Source organism: Gadus chalcogrammus, chromosome 3 (genome assembly GCF_026213295.1).
Source record: "Gadus chalcogrammus isolate NIFS_2021 chromosome 3, NIFS_Gcha_1.0, whole genome shotgun sequence".
NCBI lineage: Eukaryota > Metazoa > Chordata > Actinopteri > Gadiformes > Gadidae > Gadus > Gadus chalcogrammus.
In genome coordinates, this window is record NC_079414.1 from 25,663,823 (window position 1) to 25,686,442 (window position 22,620).

The 22,620-nt window shown below is 44.6% G+C and overlaps 3 protein-coding genes across 5 annotated transcripts; 2 read left to right on the forward strand and 1 right to left on the reverse strand.

Annotated features, from left to right (window-relative positions):
- Nucleotides 1-2,258: 2,258 nt before the first annotated feature.
- vwa11 (von Willebrand factor A domain containing 11) lies at nucleotides 2,259-12,775 on the forward strand. Of its 2 annotated transcripts, none has more exons than XM_056586925.1 (18): nucleotides 2,259-2,445; nucleotides 3,094-3,293; nucleotides 3,791-3,927; nucleotides 4,747-4,891; nucleotides 5,104-5,197; nucleotides 5,582-5,710; nucleotides 6,461-6,647; nucleotides 6,788-6,957; nucleotides 7,638-7,750; nucleotides 7,921-8,037; nucleotides 8,386-8,556; nucleotides 9,122-9,251; nucleotides 9,734-9,886; nucleotides 10,311-10,403; nucleotides 10,711-10,982; nucleotides 11,368-11,501; nucleotides 11,671-11,830; nucleotides 12,100-12,744. In XM_056586925.1, exons 2-18 carry the CDS (start codon nucleotides 3,099-3,101, stop codon nucleotides 12,550-12,552), a joined length of 2,853 nt encoding a protein of 950 aa, XP_056442900.1. In that variant the 5' UTR covers nucleotides 2,259-2,445; nucleotides 3,094-3,098; the 3' UTR covers nucleotides 12,553-12,744. The 2 variants fall into 2 exon arrangements, with proteins under 2 accessions (XP_056442900.1, XP_056442899.1); XM_056586924.1 differs by lacking the exon at nucleotides 2,259-2,445 and adding an exon at nucleotides 2,914-2,942 and having other exon boundaries at nucleotides 12,100-12,775.
- LOC130379844 (uncharacterized) lies at nucleotides 10,251-18,230 on the reverse strand. The gene is made up of 4 exons (XM_056586935.1): nucleotides 17,801-18,230; nucleotides 15,567-15,703; nucleotides 15,398-15,452; nucleotides 10,251-15,161 (listed from the first exon to the last, which is right to left on the reverse strand). Exons 1-4 carry the CDS (start codon nucleotides 18,030-18,032, stop codon nucleotides 12,955-12,957), a joined length of 2,631 nt encoding a protein of 876 aa, XP_056442910.1. The 5' UTR covers nucleotides 18,033-18,230; the 3' UTR covers nucleotides 10,251-12,954.
- si:ch73-109d9.2 (uncharacterized protein LOC565042 homolog) lies at nucleotides 18,140-22,544 on the forward strand. 2 transcript variants are annotated; one of them, XM_056586968.1, is made up of 5 exons: nucleotides 18,140-19,025; nucleotides 19,118-19,235; nucleotides 19,757-19,878; nucleotides 20,023-20,137; nucleotides 20,594-22,544. In XM_056586968.1, the coding sequence occupies exons 1-5, from the start codon at nucleotides 18,891-18,893 to the stop codon at nucleotides 21,790-21,792; spliced, it is 1,689 nt and encodes a 562-aa protein (XP_056442943.1). In that variant the 5' UTR covers nucleotides 18,140-18,890; the 3' UTR covers nucleotides 21,793-22,544. The 2 variants fall into 2 exon arrangements, with proteins under 2 accessions (XP_056442943.1, XP_056442942.1); XM_056586967.1 differs by having other exon boundaries at nucleotides 19,118-19,268; nucleotides 20,594-22,543.
- The last annotated feature ends 76 nt before the right edge of the window (nucleotides 22,545-22,620 follow it).

Consider the following 22,620-nt stretch of genomic DNA (forward strand, 5'->3'; position numbering starts at 1 on the left):
GACAATTTGACCAGTATCCGTGAACAGGCAGAAGTGCTCTGCATGTCATACCCATCTGATTTAGATGTCGACTTGGCCAATGAAATAATCCAGTTCAGAAGCTTCATACAAAACGAACAGGATAAGTCTCCTCAAAAGCTTTTGAAGATGATCTTAAAACAGGGTCTGCAATCAACTTTCCCAAGCGTTTTTATAGCTCTCCGTATTTTTTTGACCCTGCCTGTGACAAATTGTGAAGGGGAACGATCATTTTCACATCTGGCCAGAATTAAAAATGAGCTTAGAACGACACAGACGCAACAGCGCCTCAGCGCGCTGTCACTCATGGCCATCGAGACGGAGCTACTCAGGAGCCTGGAATTCGATGAAGTTATCACTGACATTGCTAATAGGAGAGCCCGTAAGAAGTTTTTCTAACAGGTGTTTCTGGGAGGGAGACATAAACATATATATATTATTTCTCATTTAATGTTACATATTTGTATTCAGACTTACTTCTGTTTACTAACTTCTGAGTGTAATGTATTGCCATTCATTATATAGACATACCCTGGCGGAGAGGAGTACTAGTTTAAGGATCAAGATGAAAGAGAGGACAGAAGTGGGGAAATCAGAAAGACAGACAACCAGACCGTGATAGGGGATCCTGAGTGAAGAAAGGAGACCAAGGGATGATGCCAGTCACATTAAAAAACTCTATGTTCATATGTTCATTCAGCAATTCATAAGTTGATAGGGCTAGGCTAGTATAAACTGAATAAACAAATCGAATAAACAAATAATTAAAGTATTTCATTTTGATGGTAGCATATCATTTAGCTTTGTTAAATGTTTCTTTCTCTTGTTTTAGCATATAATGCTTTGTTGATAATATGCAATAGAAACATTTCTGTTCTGTTGTGACATAGGCTACAATAGGCCTAATCATTAATAATAAAAAACACCTGCCACAGCACTGTTTTTTTTTTCCGGGGGGGGGTGGGGGGGGCATCCAACATTTGTGCCCAGGGTCCTGTGACTGCTTAATCCGGGCCTGGCTGCGGGGCCTGCCCGTAATTCCGACTCCTCATTGTTCCGACGTCTCAATGGTCCGATATATTTCTCATTAGATCGACACACAGCCACTATGCCGACGGTTCAATGTTACGAAAACGGAACCCATTGGTCCGAAGGGCTGTTTGTCTGACTTTTCAAAAAGGAGGCGCATTAGTGGTTGCTATCGACCGCCCCCCTCTAATCCTTACATGGCTCTAAAAACCACGCGGCAAAGGAGCTGCCGTCAATTGTGTTGTTTTTGTCGTAAACTAGGGTCCGATGGTTAAAAGATAGACAGATATTCCAAGGTATCCTTAAAAGGCAGCTTGGATGTTTTTATTTTCTGCAGTTTAGACTTCTTCTATAACCTATTTTTGAAAGCAAAACACCAAGCTCATTGATTTAACGAGGCAGGGTTATTTGAAACAATTTAATAAATAAATATTTGTGAGAGGTCATTCCTTCTCCTGAGTTTGCTTCCTATTTATGTCTAGTGTACACCCCTAATGTCCACAAGCAACCCCCCCCCCCCTCCCCATATGGATTTGGAGAATTTTTGCCACGTCTCAGTGGTGGAGGTATCATATATATGAAAGAGGGCATTCAATTATACTACAATGATGAATTAGGAGGCCGAAGCCCTAAAGGAAGTGATGCAATAGGTGACTGAGTCTACAACATTTAAGTAAGCTGTACCTTGGGGTCTCTTATATATCAAAGGGGGTCTCAAAGGACGCATACGCTTCAACCCATGGCTCCAGCCCTACAGGGAATGACTACGCAAGTGCTCCATCTCGTTGCACCTCACCCAGCGGCTCGCTTGCAAGATTTTGGCCTGAAGTTTTGCAAAACGTGTTCAAGCAACGAGAACCATAGCAAGTCGTTATTAATATTTTGGCTGCTTTTCATAATTCAAACCATCTGTCGTGATGCATTTCAGGTCAAGTCAAGCCTTTATTATTGCCAAACGTCACAAATCGTCTGGAATTAATTTTGGTGATAATGGCTCACACAGGACAGTACAATACCACACAGAACAAGGGAGACAACAAGTCTGACTGGACATTCACAAAAGGCATCAAATTAAAACTAGATACATGCATTGTTACCAGTGTGAAAATACAAGACAAAGTGCTAATGCATTTAAATACCCCTAGGAGGAGGACATAGCAGAGAAAGAATATTGAAAGAATAAAACAAAAACAAACAAACCAAATGTGATGTTGAAGTTGGCCTAAGTTCAATGAGTGGAACCTTTGGTCTGTTGTCACTTTTTTTTTTTACTCTGCTGGTGGTTTATGAGAAAAAAAAAGTGGACAATTCCTAACCCTTACTTTCTTGTCCACCGTTCCCTGAGGATCTTTGGACCCCGGGGAAGCTGTGAGTCATGATGCAGTACCGGTAATAGAGGTGACTTATCTGGATTATATTGCAATGGGATGGTATTATTAATCCTGAGTTTTATGAGGGATATGGAATTAAAATCAAATTAAACCTCAATCAAAGTCGGTTATCTTTGCATCGTTTTTATGCGATTCAATTATATTTGCTATCAATCAAGCCATTTTCTGTCTTCATAGAATTCCATGCCACTCCCAAGCACACGTAAATAACTCCACGTGGCTCTGAATGGAGGGTTAATAATCAAGGCAATAATAGTTACAAAGGGTTAGGCCTACTTATTGCCCCATTTTACAAATGTCTGTACAATGAAGCAAGGCACACCCATTGCCAGATATGAATTCATGTGAAATCCTTAACAATCTCTTGGCCATAGGAATACACCTTCAACATGGTTAATCATTGGTCAAGAAAAATAAAACCCACCCAAACACTCACATCTCTATATAAGCAGACAAAAGATAACCAGACTTCACTGTTAAACTGAGGAGGACCTTCCAACAGAGGTATGGAGGCGATAATACATTATAATCATTTTTGTTTGTTTACCATTTAATGTATCCTTACACCATCTTACTTTCAGAAGAGGTCAACTTCACCATTAACAGGAATTTAATAAATTCATGTTGATGATTTTCCAACCCGTCCTCTCTCCAGCGATCATGTGTTCAGCCCTGCCCGCCCTGGCCCTCGCCCTGGCCCTGTCCCTGGCTCTGCTGCAGAGCTCGGTGGCCTTTGTCCCCATCGGAGGGGGGGCAGCCACCCATGTCAGCATTACAGGGACGGCTCTTTTGCAAAAACTGAAAGAGACTTGTAAGGCTGTGGCCGAGGCTTCCGGACACGAGTTTAATCCCACGGTAGGTGGAAAACACCGGCCCACTGTCACTACGACGCCGATAATAATCCCCCGTTAATCCCCAACACACACGTACGCCCAGAGGTTCAGCTGAGTCCTCGGTATCTTGTACCCTGCTTCTGAAATCAGTTGTATTACTCAACAAATGGTAAACGGTAAATGGACTGCATTTATACAGCGCTTTTCTAAACAGTGTTTCACTCAAAAAGCTTTACAATATTGCCAACCATTCACTCACACATTCACACCCCGACGGCGGAGTCAGCCATGCAAGACGAAGAGCCAGCTCGTTGGGAGCAGTCAGGGGGTCTGTCTCTCGCTCAGGGACACCTCCACACCCAGCTAGGAGGAGCCGGGGATCGAACTAGCAACCTTCCGGTCACCAGCCAACCCCGCTCGACCTCCTGAGCAACATGCCGCCCACAACACACGGCACACCTCTCTCCCTCTTCTTCTGCTGTACCAATGGAGGCCTGACCTTTAACCTTTGACCTCCAGGGTCCCTCCGCGGAGGAGCTGGTCCGGGCCTGTCTGGGTCCCACGGCGACCGGGGAGGTGTCGGCCGCCAAGTTCCGCGCGGCTCTCCAGGAGGTCTACGTCCAGAACGGGCTGGTGGACCGGGACTTTGTTGCCAGGTGTGTGAATGAACATCTTTCCATTCAAATGTTAATTTTTTATTTTAGCATTTTTATGCTTAATGATAGAGAGAGATGGACAGGAAGGTATGGTGGGGCACATGCAGCATAGGACCACAGGCAGAGATCGAACCCGGGTCGCTGCGATCAGGACGGACCCTTTTTGGTACGCGCTCTACCCAGTTAGCCACCAGGTCTCCCCCATTTCGAATATTGACCCATGTTTTTATTAATTTGAGGATTGAGGATGTATGTGTTCAATGAAAGGTATCTAAGATAATATTAATAATAATTCTGTCAGGAATCACTCATGTTATAGGTTTAACCGTTTACTTCTTGAAGTGGTGATACCCTCTAGTTAGGAGCTATGGTCGCACTCTTTTCTGGTGCTCCTTTTTTTCGGATTTAAAGTAGGGAGCACAATACCATCCCATTGGGGGTACATCAGATATCTCGACCCATTCTATAGGTTACATACAATGCAGAGCAGAACCACAGCAGGTGGAGGCTGGGGTGTCGGTGGGTGAATTCTGCAAAGTACACTTAACTTCTTATAAGTGTTTGTCTTATATTGACCGCACATCAGTGTACGGGCGTCTGATTGGACAGCGTTGGCAAGTCATCTGGCAGCCTATGAGTAGAGATTCCCGCCAGAAATAGCTATACCCATCAGTTATAAAAAATAACTTTAAATAATTAATGTAAAATAGAGGGCTCGTTAATAAAGGAATGTATAGATGATCAAACTAAATGCAAAGAAATCTAAAACGCAAAGGAAGATATGAAATGCTTTAAAAAAGTAAACGGTATAAATTCCAGCGCTCCTCACCACTTCAACTCTGAGGCCTTCTTGGAAGGGCGTGGCCTAATCACAGAGGGTGTGGTCAGCATCAAGGCCAACATCCGAAAGCAGAACTACCAGGCTTCCAGGGAAATGCTTGGCAGAGTTCTCCACACACTACAGGTGAGGGACACACAAGAAACAGAAACCAATGTTCAGCATTAGTTTTTTTGTAAATATAAAAAGTGTGTGTGTGCCGGTGTGTCTGTGTGTATGCTTCTTGGTGGGTGTGTGGGTGTGTGTGTGTGTCTTGGTGTGTGTGTGTGTGTGTGTGTGTGTGTGTGTGTGTGTGTGTGTGTGTGTGTGTGTGTGTGTGTGTGTGTGTTTACCAATAGGACTTTTACAGCCACAGTAACTGGGTTGAGTTGGGAAACACAGAGCCATTTGCCAACCTCATCCAACCAGATCTCCCCATAGAAAACATAGCAGGTACGTGTGTGTATGAGAGATTTCCTTGTTTCCCTTAACACCACTGCAAGGTTTATGGAAGAAAGACGATAAACTTCAGCAGGAGGAAGTCGTTGCCATTCACGATAACAAATGGGACAATAGATTGTTACAAAAAGAAGATAATAAAACAGGAAACATGATCTCTGAGGCATGGGGTGGATGGGGCACCAACAATAATACGATGTAACTCAGGAATTGTACACCTTGCCCATGCATATTCTAACCAGGGAAAATGTGACATAAAACACTAAAGTTCAATTAAATGGACAAACTATCAACATGTAAAATGAAAGACGTGGAAGTTGAACGTTAAATATGCTTTTTTCTTATGCCTCTTGATGGTGTTGCTGCTGTGGCTTACAGCTAAGGACACCGCCACATGCAGTGACTGTGCCAGTGGGAATTGTCCCAACCCTATACTTGCCAACATTCTTCAGGAAAAGAAGCTGACATCGGGCTACATGGGAATTTTCTCAAGCGAAAAGCCTAAAGGTAGCAACAAAAACACAATCAATTTGTTAATAAAGTGTCAAAAGGATGACCGATGTTTAGTTACGATTCATGTTGTTGCTAATTTTACACTTATGCAGTATTTCTTTCTCCACACTGATATGAATTTCTTTCTTTATTTTATTTATTTTGTAATATTATTATCTTCATTGTTATGAGACAACAATGATAATTAAAATATAGCTAGATTGTTTTACATTGAGGAATAAAATATGACAAATCTGTACACTACCATTCAACAGTTTGGGGTCACCCGGACAATTTCATGTTTTCCATGAAAACTCACTTTAATTCAACAGTTTTCAGCTTTGCAAACATAATTGCAGGATGGTTTTCGAATCATCAATTGACCTTTTAACACGATTAGCTCAACAATGTATCATTAGAACACAGGAGTGACGGTTGCTGGAAATGGGCCTCTGTACATCTGTTAAAATTCAGCTGTTTCCAGCTAAAATAGTAATTTACCACATTTACTCTGAAAAAAACAGTGCTTTTCTTTAACAAATAAGGACATTTCTAAGTGATCCCAAACTTTTGAACTGAAGTGTAAATCCAAATATTATTATTTGGATTTAATTATTATTGAAATCCAAATAATTTAAATAATTATTTAAATTATAAGTATTTAAATTATTAAATAATTATAATTTATAATTATTTAATTATAATAATAATTAAATAATTTAGAAACAACGTATGACGACCCCTGAACGGTACGTGTGGCCGCAGGTAAATGCAGCCATGGAGGTGCAGGGGACCTGACCAGCGCGGCGGTACCCCGTGGGGGCATCAGCAAGGACGAGCGTCGCCCCGGCAACGAGGGCCTCCACGACGCCGCCGTCACCGCGGCAACCAGCGCCAGCCTCCAGCTCCTGGAGGACATCAGAGGAGCGGCCGGCGACCGCGACTTCCTGAGGTGACGCCTCTTCCTTCCTGCCGGAGACGCGCTTTGCGCTTTGAAGCTCGCCGTGGGACATCGGACCAGGATGTCCCTCGGTTTCCCCTTTGTCTCATTGTGATCACAACCTCCTCCTCGTCTTCCTCCTCTTCCTCCAGGTTGATGGGGATCGCTCGCTCGTCGGTGGTGTGCTTCGTCATCGACACCACGGGCAGCATGTCGGACGACATTGCAGCGGCCAAGGCGGCAGTTTACAACATCATTGACAGTAAAAAGGGAACGCAGGATGAACCATCGGAGTACATCCTGGTCCCCTTTAATGACCCCCGTGAGTTGGTTTGGGGTCCTACTCATCAGCCAGCATGGCACCAGTGTCCTTGTTATTCATGAAATGACTATTTTATCAGAAGGCTTTTCTATGTTTCATGCGTCATGTTGCCAGCAATCTACAAAGTAAACGTAGCACAAAAAGTAAGGAAATTTGCCAATCAGGCAAATTTGCCAATCAGGCACCTGATTGGCACCTGATTGGCAGCCCCTGGGGGTAACAGAAGCTCAAAACAAGTGTCAATAGCAACATTAATATAACCTGTTTGGCAATGGCTGAAAAGATTTGGCCAATTTTTCATGGGCACCACCCACATACTCAGCGCTGCTGCTCATCCCACAAATGCATGTTCCTTACGAATCAGGCACCATTTGAAAGGGAACTAAACAGGCTTTCAAACGATATAAGAATTATTGCAAAAAGGCATTGTTACCAGAGAGAAATAACCTACCAAACACAAATGTCCTTACTTTTTGTGCTAAGTTTATATAGATTCAGAGAATTGCATTCAAAAACTACACAACCAAAGAAACTAAAAGTATGTTGGAAAATACCTGATACAATGTACAGCCCTTAAATGTATAGCCTTTAACAGGACACCCCCCTGACCCTAGCCCTCCAGAGGGCAGCACAAAGCTCCCTTAACATTTCTCCCCATTCATACATCTGTGGGTATGCAGGCTTTGGACCAATGACAAGGACCACAGACCCCGAAGTCATGAAGAATGAGATCTCCAAGCTGAAGGCCAAAGGCGGCGGTGACGATCCAGAGATGTGTCTCTCAGGGCTCCAGGTTATTCTGCATCTTTGAGTACTTTGAAAAGCGCTATAAAAAACGGATCAATTATTATAAATATTATTATTCTGCATATCTGTTATTCTGCGCTTTAAATACGGACGATTTAAATGTTAACGTGTCAACCGATAAATTTACCGTCAGGGTCTTTCCCTCTCCCTCTTCAGATGGCCTTGACGGGCTCTCCGGCCTCCTCACACATCTACGTGTTCACCGACGCCATCGCCAAAGACATCGCGCTCAAAGACACCATCTTGGCTCTCATGAGGAGCACCAAGTCTACGGTGAGGCACCTGCTGCTTCTACACGGCTTGGAACCACACCTTCCCCGTTCCCTCTTACGCACTTATTGTATGTTGTACATCCTGGCACTTGATGAACACACTTATTTTATGTTGCACAACCTTACACTTAATTTACCCACTTATTGTATGTTGTACATCCTGCCTCTTAATGTACGCACTAATTGTATGTTGTACATCCTTGCACTTATTATGCACATTTATTGTATGGTGTACATACTTGCACTTAATGTACGCAGCTATTGTATGTTGTACGTCCTTGCACTTAAAAATAGTACTTAGCTTTGGATAAGAGCGTCTGCTAAATGCCATGAATGTAAATCCCTACAGGTGTCATTCTTCATGACCAATGCCAGAGGAAGGAAACGGCGTTCCGTCACGGCGTCCTTCAACGACTACACAGACCTGGCCTTGGCCTCTGGGGGCCAGGCTATCCAGGTCACAAAGGGAAATCTCCCTGAAGCCACCGACATCATCCTGGACACCTCCACCTCAGCCCTGGTAAAGCCCTACAGCTTTAGTGGCCAGAATGTATGTCAGTTGGCACAGATAGAAAAGACCGACACTTTACGTTGGTCAAATGTAAATGGTTAATGGACTACAGCGCTTTTTTTACACAGTGGCCACTCAAAGCGCTTTACAATATTGCCTAACATTCACCCATTCATGCACACATTCACACACCGATGGCGGTGTAAACAACGCAAGGCGACAGCCAGCTCGTCAGGAGCAGCTAGGGTTAGGTGTCTTACTCAGGGACACCTCAACACTCTTAAGTAATAATTAGGTGGAAGTAGCTCAGGAAGTAGTGAGGGTTGACCGGAAGGTCAGTTTGATCCCCGGCTCCTCCTAGCTGGGTGTTGAGGTGTCCCTGGGCAAGGCACCTCACCCTAATTGCTCCCGACGAGCTGGCTGTTGCCCTGCGTATGTGACTCCGCCATCGGTGTGTGAATGTCATAATGAATGGTTGCAAGTATTCTTGGATTAAAGCATCAGCAAAATCCCCTAAAGGTAATGTATATATGTAAATACAAATGTCACAGACTTGCATTTCCTTTCCTATCAGGTGACCGTTCTTCAGCGGTCCAGGAGCTCTGGGAGTGAGACCTTCACGTTCCTGCTGGACGAGTCTTTGAGGAACATCACGCTCTATATAACTGGGAGTCGGTTGACCTTCACCATTACCAACCCTGCAGGTATTACAGCATGTGTTTTATTGGCAAGCCCTAAAGGACCACTTGAGTGAAGCACATTCTATGTATATATACATATACGGTGTCACACCCCAGCTCTATGGTTGGACAACAAAGGGAATACAACCAACCCAAAGCCGACAGGTGTGGCCCATACTTCTAATGGCAGCCTGAGGTCCGGAATATCTTTGGCCAGTAGAGGTCATCAAAGTTGCCATCACAACATGTACGTCGTGTGGAAGAACCGACATGGGTATGACACAAGAACGCGTTAGTGTGTGTGTCTTTGTGTGTGTGTGTGTGTGTGTGTACCAACTACTTCCAGGCACTTAATATCTGCACTTATTTTATTTTGTGTCCTTGCACTTAAAAATAGTACTTCACATCTTGTAGCATCTTATCCTGGCTACTTGTTTACCGGCAGAGATATATTGTTGTTTCTCCTTCTTCTGACCAATGTACTTGGACCTGATACCAACCCTCAGGTGTGAGTCAGAGCAACACGCAGCTCAGCGGTGGCCTGGGGACGATCCAGAGTGTTGGGAACCTGTGGAGAATCCGTCTTGATGATGATAAGCAGACTGGAACTTGGAAGATACAGATGGCCTCGGCTCAACCCTACACACTGAAGGTCACAGGTCAGAAGAAGGAGACTTTTTAAACAACCTAGCGATTGTTAGTGCTTAGCACTTGGTTCTAGGATCATCCTTACAGTACAGACAGCCATATATTGTTCTTTTTCTTTCTTCTGACAAATGTACTTATTGTATATCGCTTTGGATTAAAGCTGAATGCCCTGTTAATGTAATTCAATTGTAAAGTATAGCCCTAAATCACAGGTAGTCTCAAAGGGCTTTACAGGCCATATATTACAGGACACCCCCCTGACCCTAGGCCCAAAGAGGGAAAGTAAAAACTCCCTTACCTAGGCTGTGTCCTTTCCTTGTAGTTACTACATGTTATAGAATATTATTATTCCATTAAGAGTCCATGCTACCAGACCATAGGTGTAATATGTACCTGTTTGTGTGTGTGTGTGTCTGTGTGTGTTAAAACCTCTAGGCCAGAATACCATTACCTTCATCTATGACTTTGTGGTCCCCTTCGAGGGACCCCATCCCGGTTATGCACCAATCGCCGGGCGTCCACAAGCAGGTAAATATTGTTTCAGCGGCAGCAGTAGTTCAGGAGGTAGAATGGGCTGACTAGTAACCGGAAGGTTGCTAGTTAAATCCCCGCCTCCTCCTAGCTGAGTGTCTATGTGTCCCTGGGCAAGAAACCTCACCGTAACTGCCCCTGGCGAGCTGGTCGCCTTGTGGCGTTGACTCCGCCGTCAGTGCGTGAATGTGTGTATGAACCGTTGTAAGTTGCTAGAATCAATCATTACCCTATAGTGAAACAGGTACAACGGATGCATGGAAGACGTTGAAAATTATAAAACAATCCCACTGTTTAAACTCAGGCAGGCCGACCATGTTGTTGCTGTCGGTGATGGGCCGGAAGGGGCCTGCGTCGGTCACGGTGGGCGAGGTGGGCCTCATTCCGGTGTCCCGGGCTGAGAACGTGAGCAGAGGCTCGACGACGGACATGGGCAACGGGGACATCCTGGTCACGGTGGACGCCGTTCCACAGGGGGAGTTTGTGGTGATCCTGACGGGGACGGACTCGGTGTCCGGGAGTCAGTTCCAGCGCCAGTCCACCACCCAGATGAGCGTCTCTAAAGTCCTCGTCACGGTCAGCCTCATTGAACACACCGAAGACGATAAACGACCGATGGATCTGAATTCCCTGCATGTCGCTTTGGATACAAGCATCTTACGCACTTATTGTATATTATACGTCCTTGCACATAAAAATAGTACTTAGCATTTTGTAGCATCTTATCCTAGCTATCTCTGTTGCATGCGGAGAATGGGTTAACCTAGCGATTGTTAGTGCTTGGCACTTGGTTCTATGAACATCCTATCTGTACCAGACATATAATGTTGTTTATCTTCTTCTGACAAATGTAATTATTGTAAGTCACTTTGGATAATAGCGTCAATAATTGTAGCATATACAGCAACCAAACTGATGACAATGAAGACATGAAGTGAATGAAGTGCCTGTGCTTCCCCAGGCAGTGGTGGACAGCAGCGTCGAGCCGGGACAAATGCTGATTATTCCCTTCAGCGTGATGACAGAGGGCGCTGGCGGGCCATGCTCCATCAACGCCAGGAATAACAGAGCATTCCCTATGATATTCCCCAAAAGGTAGGGTATAAAACAAATGTTCCTGCCTAACTAAAGGTTGAATTCATGATTTCATAACCAGCAACCTTCACTGGGTTGTTACTTTCGCTAAAGCTACTGGGGTTCATCCTACATTTAGAGATCATAACCTGAATTTAATATTAAAACATGTTTCTTGATTTCATGCCAGTGTTCCATTGACGACCGGGCAGTATGCTAATGCTACTCTGACCATCACACCACCTAAAGACACACCATCAGGCACCGACATCACACTGACCATAGAGGCCAAGACCTCTGCCTCAGCTGATTCCAACTATGCTGTCTTAAGGCTGTCTGTTGTCACCAAGGTAACCACTCCCTTCCATAGGTGTACTGGAAGGAACTCTAGAAATACACAATATTGGTTAGCTCAAATCTGGATAATATTGGTAATCGCTAGTCTACAGAAGAGGCCTCATGTGAATTTTTTTGAGTTCTGAGTTTAAAGTCAGAATTCTGAGTTTAAAGTCAGAATTCTGACTCAAAGTCAGAACTCTTTATTAAATTCAGAACTAATAGTGCTTTATGATTAAATATAATAATTATACGTGCTAAGACTGCTTCATGTCCTTTCCAGATTACAGACTTTGTCCGACCAACGTGTAAAGTAGACCGAGTCGCGGCGGACGACTGTCCCACGAACGTGTCTCAGTGTGCGTCTTTCCGCTGGAATCTCTCCGCCAACGTCACCGACGGTAACGGGACGGGCATCAACCGCATCACTCTGCGGCAGGGAGACGGAGTACTCTCCCACGACGCTCTGACCCACCTAGACATCGAGGCCTCCTACAACGCCTCCTGCTGCTCCCAGATCGTTGAAATCGTGGCCGTCGATAAAGTGGGCAACGTGGGAACATGTTACCACTCCATCGCCCCGCCAACCATCGCCCCGTCAGTGGGCCCTCCGACCATCGTCCCGTCAGTGGGCCCTACTCCCACCGTCCCGGCAGGGGGCCCTCCCTCCCTTGGCCTGGCCCGCCCGCTGTTGTTGCTGTGTCTGTTGCTGGCCGCTTTGATTGCCAGGAGTTAGAAATAATTGTACATGAGTTTTTTTTATGAATTTACAATTATTACTTAAAATATTTGCTTAAATACCTTTTGTGAATAAGAACGCACCACATGAGAGGATCAATTCAAATGAAATAAAATATTTGTGTATATGCGAGATTCTTTGTCTCACATAATGCAACTGATAAACTGATGCACCAGATTTCAAAGACAATTAAATGCTTTCAAAATGTTTGGTTAAATCGAAGATTTTATGATCGAGAACAGAAACCACGACACTTCTGAATTTAATCAATAGCTTACGAACAAACATTTATTTTAGTGCTTGAACCTTTGCACTGCAATACAATTGCAGGACTCATTGTAAATCATCAGGTGGGGTCATATCTTCTAGCATATTGCTACAGTTAACAATGCCACAGACCTATTGCAAATCAGCGTACACATCAACCTTGTGAACATTCCTCAAATGCTTCTTCAAGTGTCCGGACTGTACAAAGCTCTTGGTGCAGTGGGCACAGGCGTAGGGCCGTTCTCCGGTGTGGGTGTACTTGTGCCTTTTCAGGTTGCTGTAGTCCAGGAACTCCTTTCCACAGTACGGACACCAATGCCTCTTCTCCCTGCTGTGGATCCTCAGATGGACCACCAGTTCCACTCTCCGGTTGAATCTTTTGTCACAGAGATTGCACGGGAACTGCTGTGCGGTTCCGGTGTGGACTCGGAAATGGGATTCAAAATCTTTCCTCCAGAAGTAGCTCTTCTGGCAGATGTGGCAAACAAAGGGTTTTATTCTACTGTGTACCATTTGCAGGTGTTGAGTGAGGCCGAATCTGTACGCAAAACCCTCGTTGCACTGTGGGCAAATGTATATCTTTCCGTTGCGGTGCACCCGTCCGTGTCGAGTTAGCGCCTGCGGGTCTGGGAAGATCTGGCTGCAGAGGGAGCAGGAGAAGAGCTTCTTGCCTGAATGGAGGCTTACGTGCTTCTGCAGGGCTGCTTTGCTGCTGAGGACACGGCCACATTGTTCACACTGGTTTCTGAGCAGACTTTCTCTGTTGAACGAGAATGGCTGCGATGTCGACGGGAGGGGGGATGTTTCTGCAGCTGTGGGGTGGGTAGACCCCCGGTGAGAGTACCTGCCGGTTCTTGGGGCACAGGGGCTGTTGTTGGAACTGGGACTGGAACCAGACTGAGTGAAGGGTGGCCGATGCTTTCGTGTGACAAGACGAGGACTGGTGAGCCGTTTACGAGTTGCGTATCTAGTTGACCACTTTGTAGGAAGCCGGTCGCAGCGGCTATCATTTCCCAGTTCAGGTTTACTGCCTTCTAGTACTGGTGGTATCCAAACTGCCTCAGTCTTTATTGTCCTCAAAGTAAAAGCATTGTTGACCAAACCGACACTCTCCTCAGGTCTTGGCTTTTCTGGATTTAATCTACGCTTTTTAGTAGAAGAGCTCAATTTGTTTGTTACTGATCTAAGGCCTTCGAGACCACAGGGAGTTGGTTTATTAGTGTTGCATTTTGGACTCCCAGCATCTGGCTTTTGGGCGAGCTCTCCTGCCTTATCAGAGTGGTGTTCAACTATGAGAACGTCCTCTGTGGGTAAACTGGTCGTCTCCGCACCGTGGGAAGGTCCTGCTCCTTTAAGTCGTTTCACAAAACCTTTTCGTAACCGGCGCTTGGTATTATGTGTCGCCGTCTCTGGAGTGGAAGCAAACTTGGTTTCAGGTACGTCCTTTGTGTTTGAAACGCCTAACCTATCACAGGATGCTTCTACTTTGGAAATCGATGTAAAAGATTTGGATTTTGGTACCTCCGACGGAGGGGGTTCCAAACCCTCAGCTGCTGAGGGAACAACGTCTTCCTCCATCTCCTTGTATGCTTGATGTAAACCGGATAGTTCTGCATCTTCTGAAAAGTACCCTATAGGGAAAGAGGCTGCCAAGCAGGGAACACGACCATGTTGATCTAACTCGACAGGTTTGGAGGGCCTCTCCGATGCCTTTTTGGCTGTACAATTATCAGATGTTAGAGGGGGCGACATAGTCCCCTGCAATGGCAGTTGTTCAACAAAGCTCCTAGGCCTCCTACCCGGGAGTCTCAATACTGGACCGGTTTCTGCTTCAGGTTGGATTTGGAGCTCAGATAGACTGGCCTTCTGCGGTGGCCGGCTTCTGCTAGAGGTTGCCGTGGAAATGATTGACAAACTATTTCTGATGGCAAGATTAACGTGTGGATACGGAACTATGCCCTTCCCTATAATTATCACAGGTCCTCTGCGTTCGTTTGTCCGTGCTGATGATTCTGTTTGGACATCAACCCCGATTTCTTTCAAGCCGATTCCGGAATCGCAAGATTCACCCTTCATTGAGGCGGACAATTCATCTGATAACTGGATGAGATGTTCAGATTTAACCTCCCTGTTAGAAGATGTCTGCACTGTAACCTTATTTTTATTTGCCATGGATTCATCCACTCTGAAAACTTCCTGAGAGATCTTTTGCGATTGCCCTTCTTCTGGTGGAGAATCAAGTTCAGATTCTTCACCCCTTTCAAAGTGACACAACATGTTTCTTGCTGTTAGTTTGTTGTGGTCATCTTCCTGGCCTTTTTCAAGGGGAGTCACTGAATCTGTGGACAGACACAAAGAGGCTTGCATGGGCAAGGCACAAAAGCCAATACACACACACACTTCAGCTTGCTCCCCCTTGTGGACAAATTGAACACACACACACACACACACACACACACACACACACACACACACACACACACACACACACACACACACACACACACACACACACACACACACACACACACACACACACACACACACACACACAGTGTAAAGGCAGGGATTTTACCTGGAACGTCGTTGGGTACTCTTGTGTGGACCAGGCATGTCTCCAGAATCTCATCCTGGTCAGGGTTTATGAACATTGAATAGATTGAATAAAAAGAAAGAAATACAACAAAAAAACAAAGACCTTAACATAAGGTTATCAGTACATAAATCACAGGTGTCCCACATACCTTGATTAAAGGTTCTTCTCCGTGAATATTCAAAGGGAACTGCTGGATCTGGTTACCTCCCCTCCTCTGATCCGCCTTTTTCTGCTCCATATTTCCTTGCAGTGAGTTTCTGAAACCTTGTTCATTGCAACAGAGGTCTGGTACAAAAATAACGAATTAGTACACCACCCAAATTATAACACCAACATACTATAAAATTGCTGACTTTGAGTATGATAAAATGACAAACACAATTTATTTTTAATTTTTAATTCAAATTGAGAAATACATGTTCTACTCTCTAAATATTGAATGGCAGTAAATTAAGATACAAACATTATAGAATAGGCTATTCATAAGTAATAGCTTAATGTTAATGATAATTTCTTGTGATTTAGGTGTTATATCTATCTGGAATCAAAATATATTTTGCAAAGGACTACAGAACGAATGATTGTGCATGTGAAGAGAACATTAAATATACATTATAGCTTAACTACAGATTTATCAGATCCATTTAAATCTGTTTAAATTGCAAATGTATAAAATCCTATCCTATAACTATAATATATAAACATATATAAAGTACAAATAAAAAATGCTTTCCGTTGCCAGCCCATTCCCCTCTCTTTATTGATAATAATCGTACTATCGACCGTCCCAACAGCTACGCTAGTTGGCATCACACACATCACAATATCGTAGAATAAAAACACACTACTGGCTAGCCCCATCTCGTACTGTAGTCATTGATGCTCTCAGGATAGAGTCCCATCCAGCTCCATAGAAATTATTATAACCTGTATGTTTTGGCGAGAAACGGCAAAGAGATTGAAGTCTAAAACCATCGCATAATTGGGTACTTGTCTTCTACACACACACATCATCGTGATAGTGCGGGAAGGATACTACACGAGCTAACATTAAATACTTTTATTGCGTCAAAATACTAAACGGAAACAAGCATTGCCACCTACTCCTTCATCATTTTCTGTCTATTTCGCTGCCGGTTAATCCAAGTGGTGCTCACCTCAGAGCCGAAAGGGCGGAGCGAGAGCTAGTCCAGCTCCACTTCTCAGGACCTAGTCTGGCTCATTGGGTTTACAGTGGCAAATTCACCCAGTTAAGCTAAGGGTTATGGTAAGGTTTAGGGGTTATGGTTAGAGTGATGGTTAGGTTTAGGGTTACGGTTATGGCTAGGGCTATGGTTAGGGTGATTGTAAGGTTTATGTGTTATGGTAAGTGTTCGAGGTTACGGTTATGGTTACGGTTAAGGGGTTATTATTAGGGTTATGGTTAGCTTTAGGGGTTGAGTTGAGGTAATGGTTAGAGTAATGGTTAGGGTCATGGATAGGTTAAGAGGTTACGGTTATGTTTAAGGCCATGAATAGGTTAAGGGGTTAAGGTTATGGCTAGGCTGATGGTTAGGTAGAACAAATCAGGTTTCAGGTACCGATTGGGCAGTGAAACTCAAACGTGCGTCTCTCTCGTTTTTGTTTTTTTTCGTCCCGCCAGGAGAACTTCCTTCATCCCAGACGTGTGACACGCCAGGGGCTTCTCCGGGGCTGCAGCTAGATGTTACTTGAACTTGTGCTAACAAGTTGTTAGAGTGAGTTGGGGAGGTGCTGGACCTGAGCAGGGTTGCGTTCATAGGGGGAGCTGGACAAGGCAAAGCCCCAACTGATGGCTTATGCAATGGGCAGCCTCTTGATGTATGCATACATCGATTATAAGCAAACAAAGCACACTCGACCCTAAACCGATAAATGCTGATTCTCCGGAGTGTGCAGAGATCCTGCAGGCTTGGGCTTGCAGGATATAGGTTTCAAATGATTTCCTATGGAGTAAAATGGGATTTCCGTAAAAGAATAACAATAACTAGAGAACCAGATGTACTGTACTTTATGATTAACTATAGTCACATTATTATGTAGGCCTATCTATAATATAACATTAGTGTCCTGAGCAAGAATCCTGATATTATCACGCTTGAACTGGTTCTTAACACGGATCTACTGAGTACAGGTGGGTTGAAGTTGCACATTACATTTACTAAATGTAGTTCATGGGAAGACCAAAGAAGAACTAAAATCCTAAATGTTTACACAAATGAAAACGTACTCATGTGCTTTAACACTATTTTAAATAAATCGGGTCAGGATGACACAATACACAATCATCCATAGAACTGACTGCATAATATGCAACACAACATTTAAATATGTTTTTCAGTAAAAGCTATGGAGGTACATTACCACACTGGACTCCTTTGTCACAAGTTGTCCCATGTTCAGAGTCCACTGCCTGGATGTTAGGTTTCGGTTGTTTAGTCAACCGAAGCTCTAAATAACTGCATTTTGATTTAAGCTCTTCGTTCTCCTGCAAGATTCTGGATAATTCTTCTTTGAACTCATGGACCATAGTGTCCAAAGATGCAGCAGTCTCTGCGGCAGTCAGTTGTCTCGTTTGACGTTCGTCCCCCGACATCGTAGTCTCGATTAAATGAAATACTCCCAATAATCCCACTCAATCGAAAACAAAACGCATAGAGTTATAAAACATAAAACAGTCGTGAACTAACGTGGGTACGGTAGTCATGCCATCGGAGGCAGCTCAGGAGGTCGTGCGAGTTAACTTGGCAGGTAACCGGAAGGTTGCTGGTTCGATCTCCGGCTCCTCCTATCTGAGTGTCGAGGTGTCCCTGAGCAAAATACCTCACCCTAACAGCTCCCGACGAGCTGGCTATGAATGTTAGGTCAAATTTGCAAGGTCTTTGAGTGGCCACGGGTAAGAAAAGTACTGTATATAAATTAAACATATTATATATTAGGTTTATTTACTATTGCCGCCGGGGTGCTGCTTCGCTTCAACCAAGATTGTCCTGCCTCCCATTCCGTAGTTTTCCTTTTGATCCCGGAAGAGTTATTGTTTATAGAAATGCAGGCAGATTTGAGGCAAATGGTCTTCTCTTTTCATCGTCGAACGATATATCTCCGTCATATTCACCTTTCCCCGTGGTCTAAAATGTTTTAATTATTTATTTCTTCGTTCTGACATCTTCGCTTTCTAACATCGCCGAGGCGCACAATCTAATGTAATAACTCGATTAGCTTAGCAACTTAGCTACAGGGGTTGTGGTGGCTCGGTAACACACCGATGAACGGGTCCTTTCTGGACGGGAAGTGCATCTAAATCCAGCTAGAAAGTAAGTCATTTGAAATCCGTGAACCCCCAGCAACCCTTCTTTGTCTCAAACTGAAAGCTATTGAGTGTTTCGTGTAAAAACCGGGCTAAACTCGGGCATCCAAAACTACAAAGAACTACAAACCACAAAGAACTACAAAGATGTCCGAGGCGATCGTCACGTTCCAGTCCCAGCTCTCGGGCGTGATGGAGACGGTCTTCAAGGCTGCCATGTACGAGATCACCCGTCTGGTGGAGGACAGCTTCCTGGAGGAGGTGACCCGCAGCCGGGAGCAGGTGCACCATGACACTCTACACTTAAATTGCACTTTACTACGACTCACTCTTGAGTACTTGTACAATAAGCTGTAATAAATGTGATTCTGAAGGTGGAGTCCCTGAAGCGGCGGCTGAAGTGGTCCGAGGGGCGGCGGAAAGAGAGGGACCGGGACGGGGGTCGGTGTGTGGACTGCGGGCGAGTGGGGGAGTCCAGCGACGCCGATGGAGGTGAGGCCAGATCCTCCTCAGCCGTTAAGACAGGTTAGTCTTCTGTGATGAACTGTGATAACATAAATGGACTGCATTTATACAGCGCTTTTCTAACGAGTGGCCACTCAAAGCACTTTGCCCAACATTCACCCATTCATGCACACGTTCACACACTGACTGGCGGTGTCAACCATGCAAGGCAGCTCGTCACGAGAAGTTAGGGATAGGTGCCTTGCTCTGGGACACCTCGATACTCAGCTAGGAAGAGACAGGGATCAAACTAGCAACCTTCCGGCTACATGCCAACCCACTCTACCTCCTGAGCCACATGCCACCCAGGATGTTAAGATAAGATGATAAGGATGTATCAAGGCCATGCCATGAGGAAAAGACCGGACAGGTCATGGAACTAATCCAATACTTTGATTTAATGAAGTAACCAGTTTTAAGTGAGAGGATGAGATGACGTGGTGTTGTATTGCAGATGTATTGTTTATCCCACATCAGTGATATGTTTTTTTTTTCTCGCTTTGGTTTAGAAAAAAGTCAGAAATTGGACAAAGCGTCGAAAGAGGAGATTCATGGTTGCCGTGCCAACGGGGAAGAGAGATCCATGCAGAGATCCAAGCACGACAAATCAGACACCAGTGTATCACCAAAGGTATTCTTTTAATCTAACTGCCTTTGCAAATCTGGACAGAAACCAGCTATCTATGTTAGCCCATAATCGCAAGGCAAATATAAAAATGTGTATGAGCAATATATTGAGTAACTTGTAACTTTTTTCCATTTTCCGCTTGGTTAGTCCACAAACACCAGCAGAGAACATCTGGATCGCATGCCCAAAGAAGAAGCCCTCTGCATCACTCCCACCCCGGACACCAGCGAGCTCACAGAGAGATGGGGAATCAACTTAAATGGTCAGTTTTGTCACATAGAATACGAGACAATATTTAACAATTATTGTGAATACTAAAAGTGTATAGTGGGGCTATTCCCCACTATTCATGGCCTGAGGTGAATGATTGTTTTAGTATTTACTACACGTGAACGCTCCAAAAATAAACAAGATAACACTTTTTGCCGGGATTTATTTGTTTTATTTGCGGTTTATTTGTTTTTATTAGCATGTAGAGATGAACGTCAGCGGACATTTTGTGATTACAAGAGTTGGAGATCTCAATCGTGGGATATTTCCCAATATCCTGAGATGGCGAACCAATCAAATTGCGCCGTCCTAGGAGGTTCACGTGTAGCATATACTAAACATTATTATCTCTACTTTTACATTGTAATCTTGGTCACCAGATATCTTTTGCTGGCCGATCCGATATGTCTGATGTCTAATTTGTATATCGTATCCTCGGACCCTACAGGCACCGAGGGGGCCGCCTTTACAAGTCCCTCTAAAAACATCAGTGACACAGCCATCCAACGCTGCCAGAAGGACTGGGAGCCTGGCCTGAACCAGAGGCAGGAACAAAGTCCCGACACCCACTCGCCGGGCCCGGCCGGACCCCTTTACCAGAACACCTATGGCATGGAAGACCTCGGCGGCTTTGAAAGGACCGAGTGTGCCAGTGGCAATGTGCTAGACATCGGTGGCATGGACGGCTCCACCGAGTCCCCGCCCAGCCGCGTAGGTGAGGACCTGAGTTACATCGGCCATTATGAGGACGACATGGGGGCCTTCGAGAGGACGGAGCCTCATCAGTCCTACCCACTCAGCCACCCTCAGAGTAGTAGTAGCAGAAGAGGTGCGATGTGCTCACCCACCGAGTCCCCCTCAGGGGCCAACATAGAGGTGAGCGGAGGGTTCAGTTGTCTGCTGATTAACGAAGAGGGCTACCTTCAGGACCAGAGTGCCCTTTACCCAGAGCACACGCCCGGTGCTTCAGGCAGTCGACTGGGCTTCCGGGGGCAAGACGCACAACACAACGGCGAATCGTCGTTGCAGCAGGGCCGTGCAGAGGATCTTTACGGGCCCTCTGAGTCCTTCATCCAAAGTCTAAATATGGGAGAGAGGGTGCAAGTTCAGGTGGGAGGACGGGGAGGGAGGAAGCACAATTGTAATCAGTGCTCCATGTCCTTCCCCGACTCCTCTTCTCTGAAGGCCCATAAGCAGCAGACGCACAGCGTGGGCCAACGACCCCCGTACTCATGCAATCAGTGTGGAAAGACCTTCACCCAAGCCCATAGCTTTAAAGTCCACCAGAGGATCCACTCTGAGCAAGGGCTGCACCTCTGTAACCACTGTGGCAAGGGCTTCCCCGGCATCGCTGACCTGAAGTCACACAAGTGCAACCAAACGGGTGACAAGCCATATTGTTGTACTGTATGCGGGAACAAGTTTAGCCGCCTGTGGAATCTCAAGTTGCACAGACGCATTCACACGCAGGAGAAACCTCACCGGTGTAGCATGTGCGATAAGAGCTTCACGCGGGCAGACATTTTGAAGGTCCACCAACGTACCCACACGGGGGAGAGACCGTATTGCTGCGCTCTGTGTGGCCTCAGCTTCAAACGCCTGGACCACCTCAAGTCGCATCAGCGCAAACACAAGTCCGATCTTTGAGATTGTGTGTGTTTAAACGAGTGTCCTTGTATTCACTTTTATTGATGTTAGTATTTTGGTATGTTGCTATTTTATTTTTTCAATTGTGATTGCATTATATTATTTAGAGCTAGTGAGATGTCATTTTTGCTTCCATGATGCCACATTTTCAATTGGATATTGTATTTTGAGTAATTGGAGGATCAACAAACAGTGTATTCAATGTTATGTGTGGCTGGATTGAGCTGTACAGCATCAGAGATAATTTGTGTCACAATCAAAAGACTTGTGTTTGCATTATAGGAAATGAAGATTTCATGGTCTAAAGTCCATTCCAGTTTATTGCTGTCATTAAGGTTCATTATATTCTTCTGTAAGCGTTTTTTTATTTGTTTGTATAATACCATTTATTTTGGTGGCGAAATATTCAGAATATCTGTAATGTGTTTTTATATTTGGATATGTTTGATTTGTACTCTTTACCATGGCTACATTTATGCTTGTTACTACATACTGTGTATTGCTGTTCATTTAAACATTTTAATAAAATTCTGAATACGGTAATTACATCACTAATTGTACTACATTGAAGCTGAAGCTGGGTTGAAACACACATTGTCCTGCTTTGACATTGGACAGCCAGTATGATATTTTTTTAAATGTGCAAAGTAATAGATGATTTAGGGGTATAGCCCCAGAGAAATTAGCTTTGGTCGACGAACAAGAAAATAACATAATACGCTTTAATTGAAAACGACGTTGCAGTAATGCATGTATTGTATCCGTTTGAGGATGCAATGTATAAACAGCCAGTAGGATTAAGTGTAAAACGCGTTTTGTTAATCGCTG

Bases quoted from the DNA above. Each gene is read 5' to 3' on its own strand.
- LOC130379844 (XM_056586935.1), bottom strand. From the start codon at position 18,032: ATGTCGGGGGACGAACGTCAAACGAGACAACTGACTGCCGCAGAGACT. The intron at 15,704-17,800 runs GTAATGTACCTC...TTTTTGTACCAG, and splicing joins TGACAAAGGAGTCCAGTGTG to ACCTCTGTTGCAATGAACAA. The intron at 15,453-15,566 runs GTATGTGGGACA...AACCCTGACCAG, and splicing joins GAGAAGAACCTTTAATCAAG to GATGAGATTCTGGAGACATG.
- vwa11 (XM_056586925.1), top strand. From the start codon at position 3,099: ATGTGTTCAGCCCTGCCCGCCCTGGCCCTCGCCCTGGCCCTGTCCCTG. The intron at 6,648-6,787 runs GTGACGCCTCTT...CTCTTCCTCCAG, and splicing joins GGCGACCGCGACTTCCTGAG to GTTGATGGGGATCGCTCGCT. The intron at 6,958-7,637 runs GTGAGTTGGTTT...GTGGGTATGCAG, and splicing joins GGTCCCCTTTAATGACCCCC to GCTTTGGACCAATGACAAGG.
- si:ch73-109d9.2 (XM_056586967.1), top strand. From the start codon at position 18,891: ATGTCCGAGGCGATCGTCACGTTCCAGTCCCAGCTCTCGGGCGTGATG. The intron at 19,026-19,117 runs GTGCACCATGAC...GTGATTCTGAAG, and splicing joins TGACCCGCAGCCGGGAGCAG to GTGGAGTCCCTGAAGCGGCG. The intron at 19,879-20,022 runs GTATTCTTTTAA...CCGCTTGGTTAG, and splicing joins ACACCAGTGTATCACCAAAG to TCCACAAACACCAGCAGAGA.